Source organism: Colletotrichum acutatum, assembly GCF_030867785.1.
Source record: "Colletotrichum acutatum strain CBS 112980 chromosome Unknown BDZ83scaffold_298, whole genome shotgun sequence".
Taxonomy (NCBI): Eukaryota; Fungi; Ascomycota; class Sordariomycetes; order Glomerellales; family Glomerellaceae; genus Colletotrichum; species Colletotrichum acutatum.
The window spans coordinates 1-18,864 of record NW_026849292.1 but is presented as its reverse complement, the minus strand read 5'-3'; the positions used below and the strand labels follow the sequence as shown (position 1 = coordinate 18,864).

The window sequence follows — 18,864 nt, the reverse complement described above, 5'->3', positions numbered from 1 at the left end:
GCTATATAATAAATTTTATTTATTTTAATAATAAAGAGGTTTTATAATAACGTAAATAAGCTCTAGTTTATATAAGAAATCTTTAAAAAGTATTAAGGACTTATTATAGGGTTCTAATTTAGGGTACTTAGCTCTAATATTAAAAGTAGTCGGGGTATTATAAATTAAATATAAAGCTACTCGTTTTTATTTTTAAGCTCGAATATTATATTATATAATTATTAAATAATAAATATATTACTTTAATAGTCTACGCTATATTATTATTATTAATAATTAATATATTTGTATTATTTAGTTAGTCTTTATAAAGTAAACTTATTAAATAAAAGTAATTAAATTATTATAGCTAGCTAATTATAATAAATATATTAATAAAAATTAAAGCTATAAAAGCTAAATAAATAGTATTATAATTATAAATAGCTTTTTTAAAGTTATATTTATAAATTATAAAGTAAATAAAGCTTTAAGAATTAATTATAGTCTTGTTAAAAAGGGTTTTTAATAAAAATAATTAAAAGCGATTATAAAATTTAATACTAAATTAATTATTAAAAAAGCTATAAAAAGTCTATCTTTAAACCCGGCTTAAATCTATACTATATATAAATCTTATTCCTAAATATATTCTTTATAATATCTCTATTTATTATTATTTAACTATTTATTAAACGGTCGTCCGTCCTATTTATTTATAATTATATATCCTATTTATTTATAGGCGTCCGTTCTTTATTTTATTATATAATTATAGTTATATAACTTATTTATAGTTCTTTTATTTTATAAAGGGTCGTCTTAAGTCCGTTATTTTTATATATATAGTATAGTAGCCGCTATAAGTTTTATAGGGCAGGCCCTAGCTTTATTATATATATTAGGTCGTAATAAAAAGCCCCGGCTCGGAGGTCTCGATAATAACCGAGAGATCCGTTTTATATATTTACTACTTCGGATACTATTTTTAGCTATAAGTATCGTCTATATCGATACCCTTAGCAATTCTAACTAGTTATCGAGCTTTTTAAATAATCTCTACGTATTAGGGTACTTCTTTAATAATTAGTTACTAGATACGCCTTTTTTTACGAACGTAAATCTAGTAGCTAGGATTTCGTTATTAGCTAAATTATTAAAAAAAATATAAAGTCTAGACGGTTACGGCAAATAACTACTAGACGTAATCTAGTCTAGTAAACTATTAATGCCTAGCGAGGAAATTATAAGTATTTAATAACTACGAATATTAAAGTTATAGCTAATAAAAAGGTTATAGGCAGTTCTATTAATATTAAAGCTTTATATCCCCCCTAGTGCATTGTAGGCTATATTACATTCTGCTAGACGTACTAAAACTTTGGGGTTATTCTCTTAACGATAACGTCACCTTTAGTTATTCTTAATTTAATACTCGGATACCCGTCTTTATAAAAAGCCTAAGTTAAGCGTCTAGATAGTATTAAGAAAAAGAAAACTAAAGCTTAATAATCTTTGATAACGATTATATATTAGTTAGTTAGTAACTATATTACTGAGTATATACTTCGCTATTCTTAGCTACTCTTAAATATATAATCCTAATATAATGGACGTTACCGTTATGGCCACTGTAAGATACGGAGAATTATTAGTTAAGGAGCTTAATGCCTTTATAATAGGAGAAATAAAAGCGCTAGAATATCTCTTTTAAAAGATCTTCTTATCGCTTATTACCGTTATAAACAAAGTTTTAAATATTACTAAATAAGAGTTCTTTTTTTTATATATAGTAGCTACGTAATTAAATACTAAGCGAGCTAGCTTTCTAAAAACGTATTTAATTAAATCTATAGGGGTGACCTTTAATTTTAATTGGGAAGAGAAGCTAGAATAGTATTTTCGTTAGAAGTTAATATATATATACGGGTATTTTAGCGCGTTTATATATATATACGAGAGCGGTGTATAAAATGGTTCGAGCTTATTAATACGATAAAGACGATTTTTGTAAAAGCCTTCGTATTTGTTTAATTAAAGTAATAATAAGAATTTATTTCTAGTTATATAAGTAACGAGACCTTAGTTATAGTTAAATATATAATGGAAGGGAATGGTAAAAAAAAAATATAATAGTATTACTGCTTTAAATATAAAATCTATCTTAATAATCGGTTTTTTTTGTTTAATTAACCTCGTTAAATAAAGGGCGCGGTATTATAATAGATTTATTAATAAAAATATTTAGTTTTAAGCGGACTTCTTTATAAATAAGTAAGTTTTAAAAAGTTAGCGATTATTATAAATTTTTGTATTTTATATTACGGGTAGTTAATTTATTAACGAGTTAATATTTTATTATATATAAGATTATATAGCTATTTTTAAATTCGCCTCTTCCTCTTTTTTTATTTCTTTTTTAGTTTATAGTAATAGACTAGACGAGGGCTAACTTTATTTTCTTTTATTTACGTATCTTTATTATTTAGTCTATTAGCTTAATAAAGCTAAAACTTTAGTTTACCGCTTTTAAAACGACTTCTTAAAATATCTATTTTAATATTAAAACTATTATAGTCTACTTCGAAGGCCCTAATAAAGTCCTAATTAAGAATATTTTTATAGAGCTCCTAGCTATAAGACCCGTCTAACTATTATAAAAAAAATAAGTTCTTATACTATCTTCTTAATATATAATCTACTATAAACGTCTCTTTATTTTAAAGACCGTTTAGTATAGAGGACATTTCTTTTATTATAAATCTAACGTCTAGGAATTCGCTTTTTAAATTTTTAGGACTATATAATAAATAGTCTAGTACAAAGTTTAATAAAATTTTTAGAATATTAGGTCTAATTTCTAACTCTTTAAATATATATATAGATATAGAAGCACGTATACTAGTTATAGGCTCGCTCGGATAAATAATAATACGAACTTTATAATACCGAGTTTCTTTATATAGCATTTCGGTCGGGACGTTTATAAAGGTACGTTTTAATAATACTATAGAAAATAGATATAATATTAAATATCGATCTATAGCCTCTTTATTAAAAATAAACCAATTCTAAATAAAAAGAGGTATAAGTAAGAGCGGGAACTCTATATACAAGTCTATAAAGTTATTTAACGAAGTTACTATACTTAAATCCGCTAAAAATATATAAAACTCTACTTCGGCTTTATTACTTATTCTAGAATACTAAGTAATAAAGCCTTTAATAATAAGCATATTATTAAAAAATATATCTATAGGTTTAATTTCATTTTCGTTATAAGTATACTTAGTCTAACTCGACTTAGCGGCTAAGTTATTATTTAATAACTCGAAAAACGGGCTCTTTAGCTTCTACCGCTTTTTTTAAAAAAAAACTAACCTAAATCTTATAAAAATTAATAAAGTAATAGTTAAGAGATTCTTTATCCTATAAAGACTCGTTATAAAATAAAAAAAACGCCGGATACCTTTTACCGAGCTCCTCGATTTTAATATACTAAATAACGTCCGTATTTTATATTTAATTTCGGAATCGGTTAATAGGATCCTTTTAATCTATAGCAAAACACTAAGGATAGTTAATAAAATAGAGAAGCGTCCGCCGCTACTCTTATAATTTATATAGTTTTAAAATAGGTTTTAAATAAATAGAATAGTACTCGCTCTATTTATTTCCTAAAATAAACTACTAAAAGCAAAAAAAGTAGTATTATAAAGAAGTCTATAGGACTTATCGCTTAATAGCTAATTACTTCCTATAGTATTAATATATATAATTACTTTAACGCCCCGGCTCGCTATCTATATTTAGTTAACTAAATTATAAAGATTAAATATCTTCTTATAAATTCTTTATACTAATATTATAAAAGCGGCATTAGCCCTCAATTAATCCTTCTCTAGGGTAATATAAAATAGTAAAATCTTTTAAAGCGAGTATAAAGAGGTCTTAAATAGCCTCTTTTATATATTCTTTACCTAAAACTATTACTTTTATAGTTCGACCTAGTTTAGGGATAAAGGTAATAAAATAGTTAATATTATTATCTAAACAACTCGGCTCGACCTTTCTTTTAATTAAGGTCTTTTAATCTCGGCACTTATAGACCTAAAGTTAATAATATTTTATAAAAGCCTTAGTCTTAAATCGGCGCTAAAGGCTTCGTAACGACTTAGTAAAGTTAGTTTTAGTAATAGCCTTATCTATTATTAAAATCTTCTATTTTAATATTATAACCTCCTCTCTTTTATATAAGTCCTTTTCTATTTTAGCAGGTAAAGTCGTTAGCGCGCTTACTTCGTAAAACTTCTTAAAGCCCTAAAAATAATCGTTTATAATATAATCTACTTTCTTACCTAAAAAAGCGCTTAAACCGTCTATTAAAAAGTAATCGGCTATATAGCTAGCTCTAAAAATTTTTAGGTCCGACTAGTTAATATATTACAATCTTTCGACCTTAATATATTACTCTATATTTAGTTAACTAAAGTATTAAAAATAACTATTAAATATACTTACTATTAATTTATTTTCTTAAAAAGCAACGTATCTAGTATATTAAAAAAGTAATACCAACGTAGTTTATTAATTTTAATAAAAATTAAAAGTCCTTATAAAAAACTATTAAAATTAAAAGTTTTTTAAGATCTATTCCGTCCCGAGCAAAGCCCTAGATAATCGGGAAATTAAAAATATCTTCCTTTCATTAAAAAATATAAAAAGCATCGCCACTTAATATATCCTAATCCTATAGATCTTTTAAGCTCTCGTATTTAAAAAGAGCTCGATCTATTAACGCTAGGACTACTAATAGCGCTATTATATTATATTATAAAACGGGGTAATCCTATCTAGGGGTTCTAAATCTATTAAATAAATTAACTATCTATCTAACTCTAACTCTCGCACTAAAATTATATACTTTAAATTTTCTGAGTTACAATTATTCTTTACGAATTTCTAATTAAATCGCGAGAAATAATAATAGCTATCACTAATTAATCATCGTATTTAAATAATCTCAATATCCTATAGTCTCTAAGCTTTTAAAAACTAATAAAGAGGGGGATCTAACTTTATAAAACAATTTAATAATAAAAAGAGTACCTACTCTTCCCCTACTCGCTACGTAAAGTATTAAAAAAAGATAGTTTTATATTCTAACTCTTTCGTTAAGAACGGATAAATCTATCTAAATTACCTAAATAACTTTATTAAAAACTATAGGTCTAAGATTATACTTTTATTTTTTAATATCTTTAAAAATTCCGTCTTTTATAAAAACATTTTTTATTTACTACTATATAATTAGCTTTAAAAAAGATAAAGCACTACTTAAAAAGGAGGCTTATATAGTAAACTTTACTATTTTATTCTTTATCCACCTCCGTTTTTATAACGAAGCTAAATACTTAGAAAAAATCCTCCGCTCTTATAACTATCGACTTAACTAATAATCTTCTATTTTTTATAATCTTACCGTTATTAAAGTTAATATAAAAATAAAAAAAGTCCTTAGTTTCGGCTAAAGTAAATATAAAAGCGTATAGTTATAATACGTACTCGCAGGTAGTTCTAAAATCGGGCGCTATTACTCCCGATTTAATTACTTTATTATAAAGCCTATCCTAGTACTACCTAAGTATAATAAAAACTCTTATTAATTATATAAAGTTATAAACGTTATCTTATATACTAAACTTATATAACGTATCGGTCTAGAATAGTACTATATATAGTAGTTTTTTTCTAGCTTTATAAATATAAAAGATCGACCTTAACGGGATTAAGCTTTTAAAAGAAATTACATAATATAATATACTTTTTAACTATATAATATATATAATATACCCTAAGTACGCGCTTAACTTAATATAATAATTTTAATATAAAGACCGCTATATAATTTAGGATAAGTAAATTACCCTTTATATAGCGGTAGTAGCTAAAAAGGTCGACTATAAAGGTCGGCTATAAAGGTTAAAAGCAGCCTTTTTTAATTATAAAGGTTCTAAACTTTAATAGCAATATAGAGGTTTTTAAAAAAAGGGCTAAAAGGGCCAATATTTAACTATTTATACTAAAGCTTATAAAAAAATTTTTATTTTTATTACTTCTTATATTACTTATAAACTACTCTCAATTTAAACTAAATAAACTACTAAATAAACCTATTAATATATAAACTACTAGTCTAATAATACCCCTCGATAAGTCTCCCCCTCTAGGGCTTAATATATTCTTAAGCCCCCTCGACGCCCTAACTATTATAATTAATATAAATATATTAAAAAAGTAGCACAGTACTCTTTAATAATATAAAATCTAGCTAGGTAATAATATAAATACTATAAATAGCTAGGTTAATATAGACGCTAAAATCTAATATATCGATATTAGTTTAAAAATTATATTTTATAAAACTAATAACCCTTTAAATACGAGCTATATTATAAATATAAAGGATTATATAAAAGGTCCCTTAACTTTTAATAAAAAAGAGTATATTATACTAAACCTAGCCGCCTACGCAGGCTAGTACTAGGAGGTTTTATATACGTTAAAGTAAATAAAGCTCGCTTTCTAAATAGCTAGAAGTAGTAGAAGGTCGGGAGCTATTAATAAAAGGAAGAAAATAATCGAGTCGGTTAACTATTTTAATTAGTAATTAGGTTTAGAGCGCAATATACCCAGTTTTCCCTAATACGTAATACATAGTACGGCCCCGGCGGATTGCTCCGTCAGGGGGGAATAGTACCATATATTACTACGGTATTCGGGCCGTACCTCTCTAGCTTAATTTAATTATCTCGCTTTTAATAAACCCCTCTCTTATATCCCTTAGCCTTAGCCGCCGCGATAATCTCTCCCGGGGTTTAGCGTATTAAAAGCAATCTAATAAAAATAAAAACTCTTATAAAAATAAATAGCGATAGCAACTAGAATATAATAGCGCTTACTTTAAAAATATCTATATAATCGAGTTATAGGCCGCCTAGTTATTAAATATCTACTTATAATCTCTTTTATTCGCTTCTCTATCGTTCTCTATTAGAAACAAAAATAGTAATTAACGAATTATATTTATCTATAAAGTTATATACGTACCCCTCAATATACTTAACGCTAGGCGCATAGCGCTTATATTAATAAGCTAATAATAAGCGCCGGCCTAGATTATATAAATAATCACCTAGCTTACCTAGCTTACCTAACTTACCTCTAATATCGTATAAGAATATATAAAGCGGCTAGGTAAAGGTGAGCAGCGGAGTAAAGCGATTTCACCTAAATCACTTAGTTAGGTGCCACGAGTCTTTTCAGGACCTCTTCCAAAGTCCACAGAGATATTGTGGAACTAATGCAATTAAACTAATGCTAAGAAGAACTCTACTAAGCCCTCAACAGATGTAGCAGGGATTTCAGGCCCTTCTGGATACAGAAATCGGATTACAGGTTTCAGAAATCCTGAGCTGAATTCTGCTAGCTGAGTTGTCTTATGAAAGTTGACCATTAATAAGACTTTGTGATAGCTCGAGTTTGTCATGACTGAGTTATTTTGCGAAGTCGACTCCCAAGACTTTTATGCTGACACATGTAGATCCGTCCTGTTTTCCCAAGCCACTCAATCATCCATTCCATACTGTTGTTCCATTGCGGCCACCACAGCTTCCAAGCATTCCTGCTTCCGATAATTTTCCAGACCCGGCCAGCCATGCTCATGATAGATAACTTGTAATTTTTCCACCAAGCCGTCCGAGCCTGGTCTAAGATACGCGTATACATCAATGACAGATAGTGGGCTGGTGGGGATAAAGTTCAGTTTTCGAAATTGATCCTTGAGAACTTCGAAGAAACCATTCACCGTCCAGCGAGTGGCATCGCCACGCCAGTCGGCCTCGTTTTCTGGAGCCCACTCGTGAGGGTCGTCGAAAACTCGTAGATGGTCGTAGGAAGGGTTGTTTGAGATACCGTCTGGACATTCTGGCCAGTATATTACGCCGAGCTCTGTATCCAAGAGGAAAACAGGATTTTCGCGGCCACCCTTTGTGAGACCAATCACGTGGGAGGGTGCGTTGTCGCAGATTTCGGAGCCTTCCGACATGATTTTCAAATCCTGGCCATCCATTCCGCGTTCGACACGGGCTCCTGTGTGCTGCCAATCGGCGAAACGGCACCAAGGAGCGCCCTGAGCCTGATTGAAGGGATTGCTCGGGACACGAATGTAGGGTAGATGGCGTAGAAGACATATGACCTCATCTGTTTTTCTCATGTCTTTCAAAGTTTCTGTTGTAATTGTAGGCCAACCTTCTTCTGGAGGATAAAGGATGTCGTCTTCGTGGACATACATCGTACTTAAGAAGCTGTAATAGTCGCGGATTGACGCTATGCACTCTTCGCGGGAGTATTTACATTCGGCGAGTTCGGGCATCTTTGCAATTCTGAAAAAGATGTCGGCCTGGGGCAAGTAAGTTGTGTTTGAGAGTGAGAGATAAAACTTTGGAGGCAGGCATGAGCTCGCTTAAATAATTCAAGGCATGACCTACTAGTGGGACATCAAGTGACACCTTGGCAAGTTAGCATGATGTCAGACTTTAGTTTTCGAGTGTCACAGCTAAGTGAAGACCCAAAGCACGGCAGAACCTTGTGGTCTGACTGGCTGAGAGGAGATGCACAAAGTTTACCTTCCATAACACCCCGGGGGACCGCATCAATTCTAAAAGGTCATCTTACTAGCCAATATCTGTAGCCTCCAAGGCAACGAGGGTTCGAAGATTTTCTGATTCTGCGATCAGTTTCTAGCCTATAGACGAGAAGACCTAGTTAGGCAACATATAGCATCATGTTAGCTAAGGGGTGGAATTCGCGCTCAGGTGAATAGGTAGATCATCTGATTTACGTCATGAGATCTTTCGACTCCAAGCTATCAAACCTTGCTGTAAAATGAAGCTCATATGGAACGTCTCGGAAAACCTCTCAAGGTGTTTCGTGCCATTCTCCACTGATGGTCTGTAGACATCCTGTATAACGGAATGTAATGGCTTTTGAGAACCTTGAAATACTTACCAGGGTGCCAAGCCCCATAAGCTTCAACCAACATTAACCCAAAGAGTTTCTCAACCACATTTGATGTGATAATCTAGCTCTCACGGTCGTATATTCAAGTTTAAGATTCTACTTCGAACCGAAAAGGGCAGATTGCAGAACTTCTTTAAAAGGCCCAAAGGCATGAATTTCCCTGGAAACATTTCTTCATCAGGCGAAATCATTGACTGTGAGAACGAACATTGACTATGAAACAGAATCTGACTATGTAATTATCACTGCCACGCATAAGCTACCTAGATACTAACACTTATGTCTCATACCAAGGCAATCGACTAACCTCTATAACCAGATCAACAATGAAATTAGTTTATTTTCTTTCATGGATAGCAGTAGCTGCTCCGCATCCTTCGCTCGACAAGGCCACACGAGTTGACGTCCTACACAATGTCACCGTCAACGTCGCAGCACCACTGGGAATCGATGCTACCCCTTCTAGCCAACAAATCGAATGTCCTATACTTTGTGCTAACCACACAAACACGAACACATGGACAGAATATGGATCGATTGACCACCTACGTCGCTGCCAGGAACCCATGCTTATTGCACCATTGTTTCCCGACGCTCTTGCCAACCTAACTTCTACTACTACCGTCTACGGCTGCTCGCTCAATTCCAGTCGTCCAGTCATAGACTGGACAAAAGAGTCACTCGCGAAGAGCTCTCAATTTAGTATTCGGCAACCAGATGGCATGTACTCCGCATCCTGTGAGTCTACCGGCCAAGAGGTCGAGAGCAAAGTCATGGTAGTTCGAGGCAACGATGGCAATGACAATTTCAGTAGGTTGGACTTGATGCTCCTAGGCCAGTCAGTAGAGAAAACGCTTGCAGATCCCTCCAACTGCCCTACGAAAACTCTCTTCGCCCAATCTAGAAGCATGATAGTGAGTATCTATAGCGGAGGCTCCTTGGCAAAGTCAACAATAACATCTGCATGGAATGCAATCTCGTATCTGCCAATCCTCGGCCATCCGACTCAGATGCTCGTCGAGATTTGCGATGACAGTCGAGGACCTGAAAGGATCTTAGGCATTGCAATTGACATTGTCGAAAACCGCGAGCTGGTTGAAGATTTTACTTTGGGTTGGAGTCAAGGGAAATGTTTCGCGGGCCCAAAAAATGCAACCGTTTTGCCTGGCGTGAAGGTTCATGAGATATCTGATCCTAGCCTCAGACTTTCACGTCCTCAGCTTCCGCGTCCTCAGATTCCTCGTCCTCGGCCTTCACGCCCTCAGCCTCCGCGTCCTCAGCCTCCGCGTTCTCAGCCTAAGCGTCCTGGGCCACCTCAACATCAGCCTAAGCGCCCTCGGCCGCCTCAACATCAGCCTCCGCATCCTGAGCCTACCTTCCAACGTCGCGAATTGCAACGATGTATATCAGGCGAAGATCGCACTTTGAATACTGGCAATCTCTGCGAGTTTTCTTGCGAATACGGCTTCTGCCTAGAATCCTTGTGCGAGTGCACCGCCCGAGGTATTCCATCACAGGTTCCGCCTGAGAAAGAAGTCGATGTCGTCGCCTGGGACGATACGAACACGGATCTTAATATTCTTTGCAAGTTTGCCTGCAAGTACGACCATTGTCCACAAGATATCTGCACGAGCCGTATCGATGGACCAGATACGAGTGACATCGACATCGTGGGGACCGACCATGAGGACCCTCTCGACTATGTCAGGCGCGCCAAGAAAAGCAATGCGAAGAATTGCAATATATACAAAGAATCTCGACACTGGGACTTCCAAAAGACAAGTTGCGATTCCATCTGCAAGCCAGAAATTGACCAAGCCAAGAAAGAAGGCAAAATGTATAATGCGTTCTGCCTGGGCTTTTGGCCAATCGACAAACCTATCCCTTGGCAGAAGATGGGCCCAGATACGACAATTGCTGGAGGGACATGTGAATGCAACAACCCTCTGGTAAACGAATTTGCAGATATCGTCTTGGATGGCATGCCACAGATGGCTCAGGTAAGCGTTACTACACCATAATCAATCAGAGCAACATAAAGTAAAGATGAAACTCACAACCAACATTACAGATTTCATGCTATATTATGATGTCAACGTTGAAACTAGTGCTGGAGATTGGTGTAGAATTCATTCCTGTGGTAGGCAAGCCAATTAGCGCTGGTCTGGGTATGCCCTTGCCCTTCTCTCATTATCTCTCTGCACCTCCCGGTGCCTTTCCCATCTCCTATTCCCCTCTTATGAATCCGAAGCTTATAAATCTGGTTAGAAATCGCCAATACGGCTGCTCAAATGGCAGCATATCTTTATCCCAAGGAAGAAGACCCTGAAGGTGCTTTCTCTTGGTGGCTTCAGCCATGTGGCGGAACAAACTTGGTTCCGGAAGACATCAAAAAAGTATACGACATATTGAGCAACTCGCCTGCTGGAAGAGACCGATTCGAGAAGAAGAAGAAATCAGATAACCTCAAACAAGGTAGTGGCAAAAAGGGTGACGACAATAACCCCACTGATAGAAAGATCCAAAAGGGGCGGAAGTGCAGGGTTCCACCAGCAAAATCAACCATGCGACTTGGGGCTGCTAAAAACATATTGAGGATACAATCTTGCGTCAACGATGCGACAAGGAAGAATGATTTAGTTGTGACATCGGTTGTCTACGCACCCAACGCCAAGCCGACTGTTGTGGAGAGAGAATGTAGCCAAAAATGGTCTCAAGCTTGCTTCCATTATAGTTCGGCTATCAAGGTCAATCCGCAATGGGCTACTTTAACTTGTCCGCCTGAAGCCGCGGCAACGGCGTGGCGCTTAGATGCAGAAGCTGTGCCAGCCTTCCAGAAGCAACATAAAGGCGATAGATGGCTGGATGAAGTCAAATCGAACCCTAATAAGGTAGATTGCGACAAAGACGAATACCCACCTGCATATCTTATAGGACCACAGGACCCAGCCCGCCTCAATTCTGGTAAAAGTGCACAGGGACAACTAATTCGTCTAATCCCAGGAGGAATGAATCGAGGAGCAGGACATATGTGGAAAGGAATATGTCTTGGTGCCGCCATCGAAGACATGAAGGACTCCGAATTCAAGGCCAAAGTCGACGCTGATCCCAACAAGAAGACCGTCATACAAGGCGGCGTGACAAGAACTCAGGCCGCTATCACGGCTACAATTCGGCCAGAATTTACCATTAACAAATGGGGGCATGCTGCCAACCCACCGGCGAACGATGGTCTGGAGCTCAATACTTGTTGGCCAAACAATATTGCTGCGGGCGACCCAGGCTTTGCCTTGTTAACATTTGATCCATACTACAACACCCACCCGCGACTATACAATTACAGTTTACCATATGTTAAAGGTTCGAATGGTTCCTGAAACCAGTTCAGACTGATAATCTCGACATGGAAGAGCATGGGCATTGAAAAGACGAATCATTTCCCAGTACGCACATCATGTGCACGCGAATTGGCATATTTAGTGCCTAGTTTACCTTTTGATACGAAGGGTTGGTGACTTAGTTACTTTTGTGGCCTTGTTATGGAGCAATTTTGTTTTATCGAATAGTTGTTTTGCGATTTGGAAATTGTTTCGATGCCCGATCATCTGCATCTAGTAGTTTAGATAGAGTACTAAAATTATACAAGCTCTAGGGGCTCAGTTAAATCGATACAAACAACTTTTGTAAGTGATGATAAGAATGCTGATCTATTGACTACTTACTTTAGGTGCTTTCTGCAGATCACCACGATGGATAATTAACCCATTGCAAATTGGAATGTTCATTACATGTGATAGTTGCGAGAGCCGGATTAAATTGGTCGCCTCTCAGTCAGCCAGTCTTGTCAGGAAATCATTTTGAATCCATATCATCCCATGAAGACAAGAGCTGTATGGTACAACGAATCCGAATCGCACCAGCAGCATTATCAATTTACCCTTGCCCTGCAGTATGCATGTCTGATTTGTAGTCCTCCCAAATATACAAAACCAAGAAGCTATCATATGCGATAGAAAAGCTAAATAATATTCTCGCAAGACCAGGGAGATGAAAAGGTTTCGTGCGAGAGTCAAGGCAGAATGGTTGATGGATCACAGGCAGTTCTCCGGCATTGAAGCTGGGTACTTATGCATGCGAAAGATGTTGAATTGCCCACGAGAAATTTCTGTCTACAAGACCGTGATCGAATTTTCCAGAGATCTAGGCCCACTCCACCGTTGACGCCTTGACGGGTAGATTTGAATAGGTGGGTAGCTAGATGCGATATCGATATTTTGGCGGATAGACACGATGCTTAAAATGGGTAAACAGGCACTTCCTTATAATAGTACCCTGCCTATGTACGGAGGACAGTATGCGCCCTGTTCATTTAATGTACAAACCATTAGGCCCGTTGCAAAAATTACAGTTGTCCTCCAACGGTAGGTGGGTCAGCTGGGGAAATTTTTAAAGATCTGATACTTGATACCTCCCAACACCCGATCCGAGTTCATTGAGGCTGAAGAGGGGTGAGGACGATGACATAGTGCCGACTAGGCCTCCTCAGGGTAACCCGGCCGAGACAAGGAGGATGCGGGGTGACCAATCCGGTTCTTTACCGCGCTGGCACCGGCGAGGTAAGTGGGTCGGGCGGATCCGGCGGACCGCGCTCGAGACACGAATAGTACGCCTTCACACGACCCCGGCAAATTTTCCTTATCTGGCCCACGCGGAGGCAGTCCATTCGACATTCCAACTCCGTGTCAACTGTCCATGCAAAGATCAGTCTATCACATCTAACACACAAGCATTCGCTTCTTCTGCTGCCCATTCCATTGGGATTGGTCTAGAACTTTGCCTCATTCGCTCTCCCCTTCTATCGGAGGACGGTTCAACTTTCGGGCTTTCTTGGCGCTTTGTCTTTCCCCTCTCTCTCCCTCCCTTCGTCACTCACTCACTTCAACGGGCCCGGCCGGCTCTCTCAGCCATGTCAACGAAACCCCGCCGTACCCTTGCGGGGCCAATCTTCCGCGTCCGTACGGGGTGCCTGACGTGCCGCGGTCGCAAGAAGAAGTGCGACGAGACCAAGCCGCGGTGTCGCGGTTGTGAGCGGAACCGCCTAGAGTGCCGCTGGCCCCCAACATCCTCATCCCAGGCCACCGCCGCTGCCTCTTCCTCTCAAGCTACCCAGAGCAGCGGCACCTCGCGCTCACCCCGCGAGGTAGGAAATTCGCCAGAGAGCACGCGGCAGGACGATGTTCAGCCTACTGCTCCTTCACCATCAGGGTCCACGGTGGCATCCCAGAGTCCCCAGCATCTCCCAGATCGTTCAGTCAACTTCTCTTTTGCATCACATATCCAATCCTCGGAATCACCAAGTGCAGCCACAACAGACTCGAGTCCAAGTCCGGCAACCCAGATCGTCACGACGGACCAGAGCGGCGGAATCATCATCCCTCCCCAGACGCCAGAAGAGCACACAACGACTGCTATCGGACTTCAAGACCCTTCCGCCTTTTCCGTCTTTAACACGGAAGACCCGGACGATGGCGAGACTGCGGATCAGATGGTGCACTCGCCAGTTCAACCAATGTCGATATTCAGGGATCACCATGTGCCGAGGTCGATGAACCTCCTGGCTGGCAATCAGGATAGCAACTCACTCGAGCTTCTCAGTCATTACCTTAGCGCGACATCGCTCAGTATGGCCAATGGATCCACGGCAGACAACCCTTTCACCGCGCAGTTGATTCCTTTAGCGTTCAGCAGCGATCTCGTCTTACAACTACTTCTTACGCAGAGTGCCGTCCACCGAGCAGCAAAGTCTCTAGTTCCGACGGACCATATCGCAACCAAATACTACAATCAGTCCCTGCGGCTCTTTCAGCAAAACATCTCGACGTACATGGGCGGACAGCATGGTGAAGAAACGCTGATCCTGGGGATTGGTGCCCTGATTCTGTGCTTGGTTGAGGTATGTTGCACAATCACGCTCGCAATTGAGTTCACCGTGATATTGATACCCCTTGTAGACTGCCAAAGGTGACGTGAATGGAACCATCTTCGACCATCTCATGGCAGCCCAGTCCTTGATCTTGCCCTTCTTATCTGCGAATAACACCTTTCTACACAAGACTTTGAAAGACTTCTTGACCGAATACTACATCTACACGGCGACCGTCAGCATGATATCCATAGATGCAAGACTTGGTGATCAACTATTCCTCAGCAACGATCTCATTCTCCTCGCCACTGAGCTCGTGGCATCCTCTTACATAGGTAGTCTATGCGGATGCTGGCTAGATCTAATCCTGCTGGTGCCTTCGATCTTCGACCTGGGACGGCGGATAATGAGCCACATGGACGAGCCGGATTGGCGCCCATCAGCCGATGACTTTATTCTGTTCTCACAACTACAAAGCCAGATACTCAATTGGCAGCCAAACCCCATGGTGACTGAGAATGTTGCCTTGGCTGGATATATATACCAGAAAGCCTTGTTGCTCTATCTGCACACGGCACTACATACACTCTCTCGAGAAGAGCACGGCCTCCAGGCATTGGCTATCCAAAACGCCCTCAGCGGAGCTCTCTCACATCTAGCACAACTAGATCCTAGCGTCCGCATCAACACTAGTTTATGCTGGCCCATCACCATCATCGGTTCGTGCGTTACAGATAAGGGACAGCAAGAATTCTTACATGAGAGGTTGGGCCACATGTTTGCCACCATTGGTCTGGGCAACATCCGACAAACTTCAGTTGTGCTGCAGCATCTGTGGGACCACAACGAGGTCATGCCGGCGGATATTGGAGCAGGCCCTTGGCAGGTTTGTCGGGTCATGAACGAAAATCAGATTTGGATTTCATTTGCATAGATGGACAGGGGACATGATCGATATGAATAGCGGCGGTGTTTACGGGGCCAGCGAGCGTGCGAACGAACGAAAGATGGCGGCGACTGGCGGAACCAGAGAACATCTTTCGATCAACATGTGTGTACATTTATAGACAGGTCTCATCAGGAGCGGGCGAATATGATACCATGAATCTTTTCTTTACACTAAGGGATGAGGGACTAAACCTTCCATTATTCGATTACAGTGTCCAACTTTTCACCATTACCACCCCTTCCACGGAATCCAGGTATCTACCACAACATCATTCTCATCTACAACGAAGTAAACATAGAAGGCCGCAGCAGTGATGCAAGCATGCTGGACATTGAGGAACACCTTGTCGCCAACATCGAAATTCGCTTCCACATCTCTGCGCTCCGGTTCAGCAGTCTTTGAACCCGGTGTCTGAACTTCACCCAGGATACCGTGTTCCTGAGACATTCGGACAACAGCCCAGTCGGGCTTGCCGACAACCTTGCCGTAGCCTGGGTCCGGGCCGGCTTCCTTTGACAAGGCGATTGTCCCAGCGTTGATGAGAGCCTCGTTGCGCTCCGGGTACACGCTGCAGACTTCGGAGAGGACGCGGATGGCCTGGTCTTCGGCTCCGATGACGCTGGTTGCGACCTGTTGGAGATCGTTTGTTGGGAAGTTCCCTAAGAAACCTTCGTGTGAGACATGTCTCGTCTTTGCGATCAAGGTCAGCGAGAAGTACATACCGGCGTGCAACTCCAAGGTGACGTTCTCGGGGATCGCTGCCTTAAGAGTGCCGACAACATGGGCCGTCGGCGTAGCCCCCACAGAGAGAGTGAGTTTTCTGTCACCAGTGACCAGCTTCGCAGCGCTCAGGACATTGTTTATTTCGACCGTAAGGAGATCCTCCACTTCTTGTGGTGTCCGGCACCCATAAGAGTGGCCTGCATGGCAGTAGAAGCCCTTGAGAGTGACTGCTGATGAGCCGTTGACGCGTTGAATCAACTTTGTGAGACGATCGCTGCCTAGGGGAAGACCGGCGCGCTTGCTACCCACATCGAGCTTGATGTAGATGTCCCAGGGTTTGATTGTGCTTTTCGTGTTCTTGGCGGCAAATGTCTCTACTATTGTGAGCTGCTTCTCATGGTCGATCATGAGCTGGACGTTGGTGGACTTTCGTAGGTCCTCCAGCAGAGGGATGGTGCTTGCTGGGGGCGGCAGCCCATACAGAACCTAACAGAAAATGTCTCAGTTCTGCGAGTCCTTGTGTAATATTACTGGCGAATCATAACAAACCTCCTCGAGAATGCCCTCTTCTGCCAATGGCAATAATCCACGGATTTCTGACAGTGTTGATGCCACAACTCTCTTGTACTTGCCATTGCCCAGCATCAACCGCGTGACTTCCAGACTCTGCGAGTCAGTTAGTCATGACCTCAAATGTGTCGGAGTGGGAAATACGTCAATTTCCTACCTTGAGGGTCTTAACATGAGGTCTAAGTGTGACTCCGGCCTTTCCAACATCCTGATGCAGCCTCTCGATATTCTTCTTTATGGTTGGCAAGCTAAGAACAAAAGAGGGCGTAGGTAGGTCAGTGACTTTGGAGCCAATGAAGGAGCGGTGGTTCTGTAAAGAGTAGTCCATGGTGCCTGTCTACCGTATGGAAGTATGCGTGCTGCAACGTTATGCTTCTAGAAAGACTGCCAGCGACTGAAGAGACAGCATGCTTTTCTCCAAACCTTGTCACTTTTCCGCGGACAAGTCGGAGTCGACTTGCTGACTCTTCAGGGAGGGCGGCCGAGAGGGGAGGAATGAGTGCGACCGAGATAGCCGAAAGCGGCGCTGGATAGCTGTGGGGCATCTCCCCGCTCCGGCGCCGGCGAGGATTCAGCGCGGAAAACGTCTTTATTGGCAGAGTTGCCCGTTTCCCCTTCATCGCTTATCGTCGGTTGCTCGATGCCGGAGAAATTGACCGGCGTTGCATCAACACATGAACCAATTAGTTGATAAGTTCCTCAAGTCACAAGTTATAATACGGTATTGTAGACACCGATTATCGTCGTCTCAGAGATGTGGCGCACCGTTGTCGTCAGGCAAGGCTACCATACTACTGAGATCCCTTCAGTCTACTAACTTGGCCGTGGCAACCAGCTGCCTCAGAAGAAAAAAGGGAATAATCCGAAGAAACGACAACTTTCAACGAAGTCTATTCCTTTCGCGGCTTCAGCTGAACAACAAACCGTTCGTTGTAGGCAATACCCCCGACAACCACAAACTCGCCCTCCTCCTTCACATCAAAGTCAAACTGCCGAAAAACCTCCGGGAGCAACTTGTACAACTCCATGATGGCAAGGTCTTTGCCTAGACAGACTCTAGGCCCAACGCCAAACACAAAGCAGAAGCATCCATCTCGCTAATATGCTCCTTGGAATTCCCCTCGTCCTCAAGCCACCGCTCTGGTCGATATGCCTCTGGGTCCGGGGCATACAGATGAGGGTCTCGTTGAACGACGTACGAATTGCTCGTGATTTCTGTGCCAGCGGGTACCCAGGTACCGTCCACGACTTTACCATCCGGGGACGGCGCCACTCTGCCGAATAAGTTCGTCGCGGGCGGGTGAAGTCTCAGAGATTCCTTGATACAAGCCACAAAGTAGGGCAAGTGTGCCCTCGTCTCTTCGAATTGGATGGGCGTGCTGAGAAGTTTGGCGTCCGAGGCAGCTGCTAGTTCGGCTCGCACACGTGCGAACACGGACGGATGGGTCAGAAGGAATCGGATGGTACTGCCGAGCGCCGTTCCGGTTGTGTCTGCGCCGGCTTGAATGAGCAGCGTTACGTGCGCGCGCTTCTGCATCGCCGTCAATGGCTTTCCGTCCATCCGTGCCTCGAGGCACCTATAACCAGGTCAGTATTGCGCATTGATGACACGCAGAGGTTTGATGTGACGAACAGTTGC

The 18,864-nt window shown here is 40.4% G+C and overlaps 5 protein-coding genes across 5 annotated transcripts; 2 read left to right on the top strand and 3 right to left on the bottom strand.

Annotated features, from left to right (window-relative positions):
- Nucleotides 1–7,285: 7,285 nt before the first annotated feature.
- Nucleotides 7,286–8,460, bottom strand: BDZ83DRAFT_645170 (uncharacterized protein). The gene has a single exon (XM_060509820.1). It carries the CDS (start codon nucleotides 8,411–8,413, stop codon nucleotides 7,607–7,609), a length of 807 nt encoding a protein of 268 aa, XP_060357199.1. The 5' UTR covers nucleotides 8,414–8,460; the 3' UTR covers nucleotides 7,286–7,606.
- A 654-nt stretch (nucleotides 8,461–9,114) lies between these two features.
- On the top strand, nucleotides 9,115–12,714 carry BDZ83DRAFT_645168 (uncharacterized protein). The gene is made up of 4 exons (XM_060509819.1): nucleotides 9,115–9,295; nucleotides 9,355–11,060; nucleotides 11,132–11,228; nucleotides 11,329–12,714. The coding sequence occupies exons 2-4, from the start codon at nucleotides 9,387–9,389 to the stop codon at nucleotides 12,435–12,437; spliced, it is 2,880 nt and encodes a 959-aa protein (XP_060357198.1). The 5' UTR covers nucleotides 9,115–9,295; nucleotides 9,355–9,386; the 3' UTR covers nucleotides 12,438–12,714.
- Nucleotides 12,715–13,770: 1,056 nt separating this feature from the next.
- BDZ83DRAFT_645165 (fungal-specific transcription factor domain-containing protein) lies at nucleotides 13,771–16,089 on the top strand. Its single transcript, XM_060509818.1, has 2 exons — nucleotides 13,771–15,013; nucleotides 15,072–16,089. The coding sequence occupies exons 1-2, from the start codon at nucleotides 14,027–14,029 to the stop codon at nucleotides 15,915–15,917; spliced, it is 1,833 nt and encodes a 610-aa protein (XP_060357197.1). The 5' UTR covers nucleotides 13,771–14,026; the 3' UTR covers nucleotides 15,918–16,089.
- Nucleotides 16,090–16,160: 71 nt separating this feature from the next.
- BDZ83DRAFT_595507 (alanine racemase domain-containing protein) lies at nucleotides 16,161–17,553 on the bottom strand (the record flags this gene model as incomplete). The annotated part of the gene is made up of 4 exons (XM_060506801.1): nucleotides 16,161–16,591; nucleotides 16,655–17,141; nucleotides 17,205–17,321; nucleotides 17,383–17,553. 4 exons carry the CDS (start codon nucleotides 17,551–17,553, stop codon nucleotides 16,161–16,163), a joined length of 1,206 nt encoding a protein of 401 aa, XP_060357196.1.
- Nucleotides 17,554–17,862: 309 nt separating this feature from the next.
- Nucleotides 17,863–18,864, bottom strand: BDZ83DRAFT_240741 (cytochrome P450). The gene has a single exon (XM_060501869.1). It carries the CDS (start codon nucleotides 18,784–18,786, stop codon nucleotides 18,271–18,273), a length of 516 nt encoding a protein of 171 aa, XP_060357195.1. The 5' UTR covers nucleotides 18,787–18,864; the 3' UTR covers nucleotides 17,863–18,270.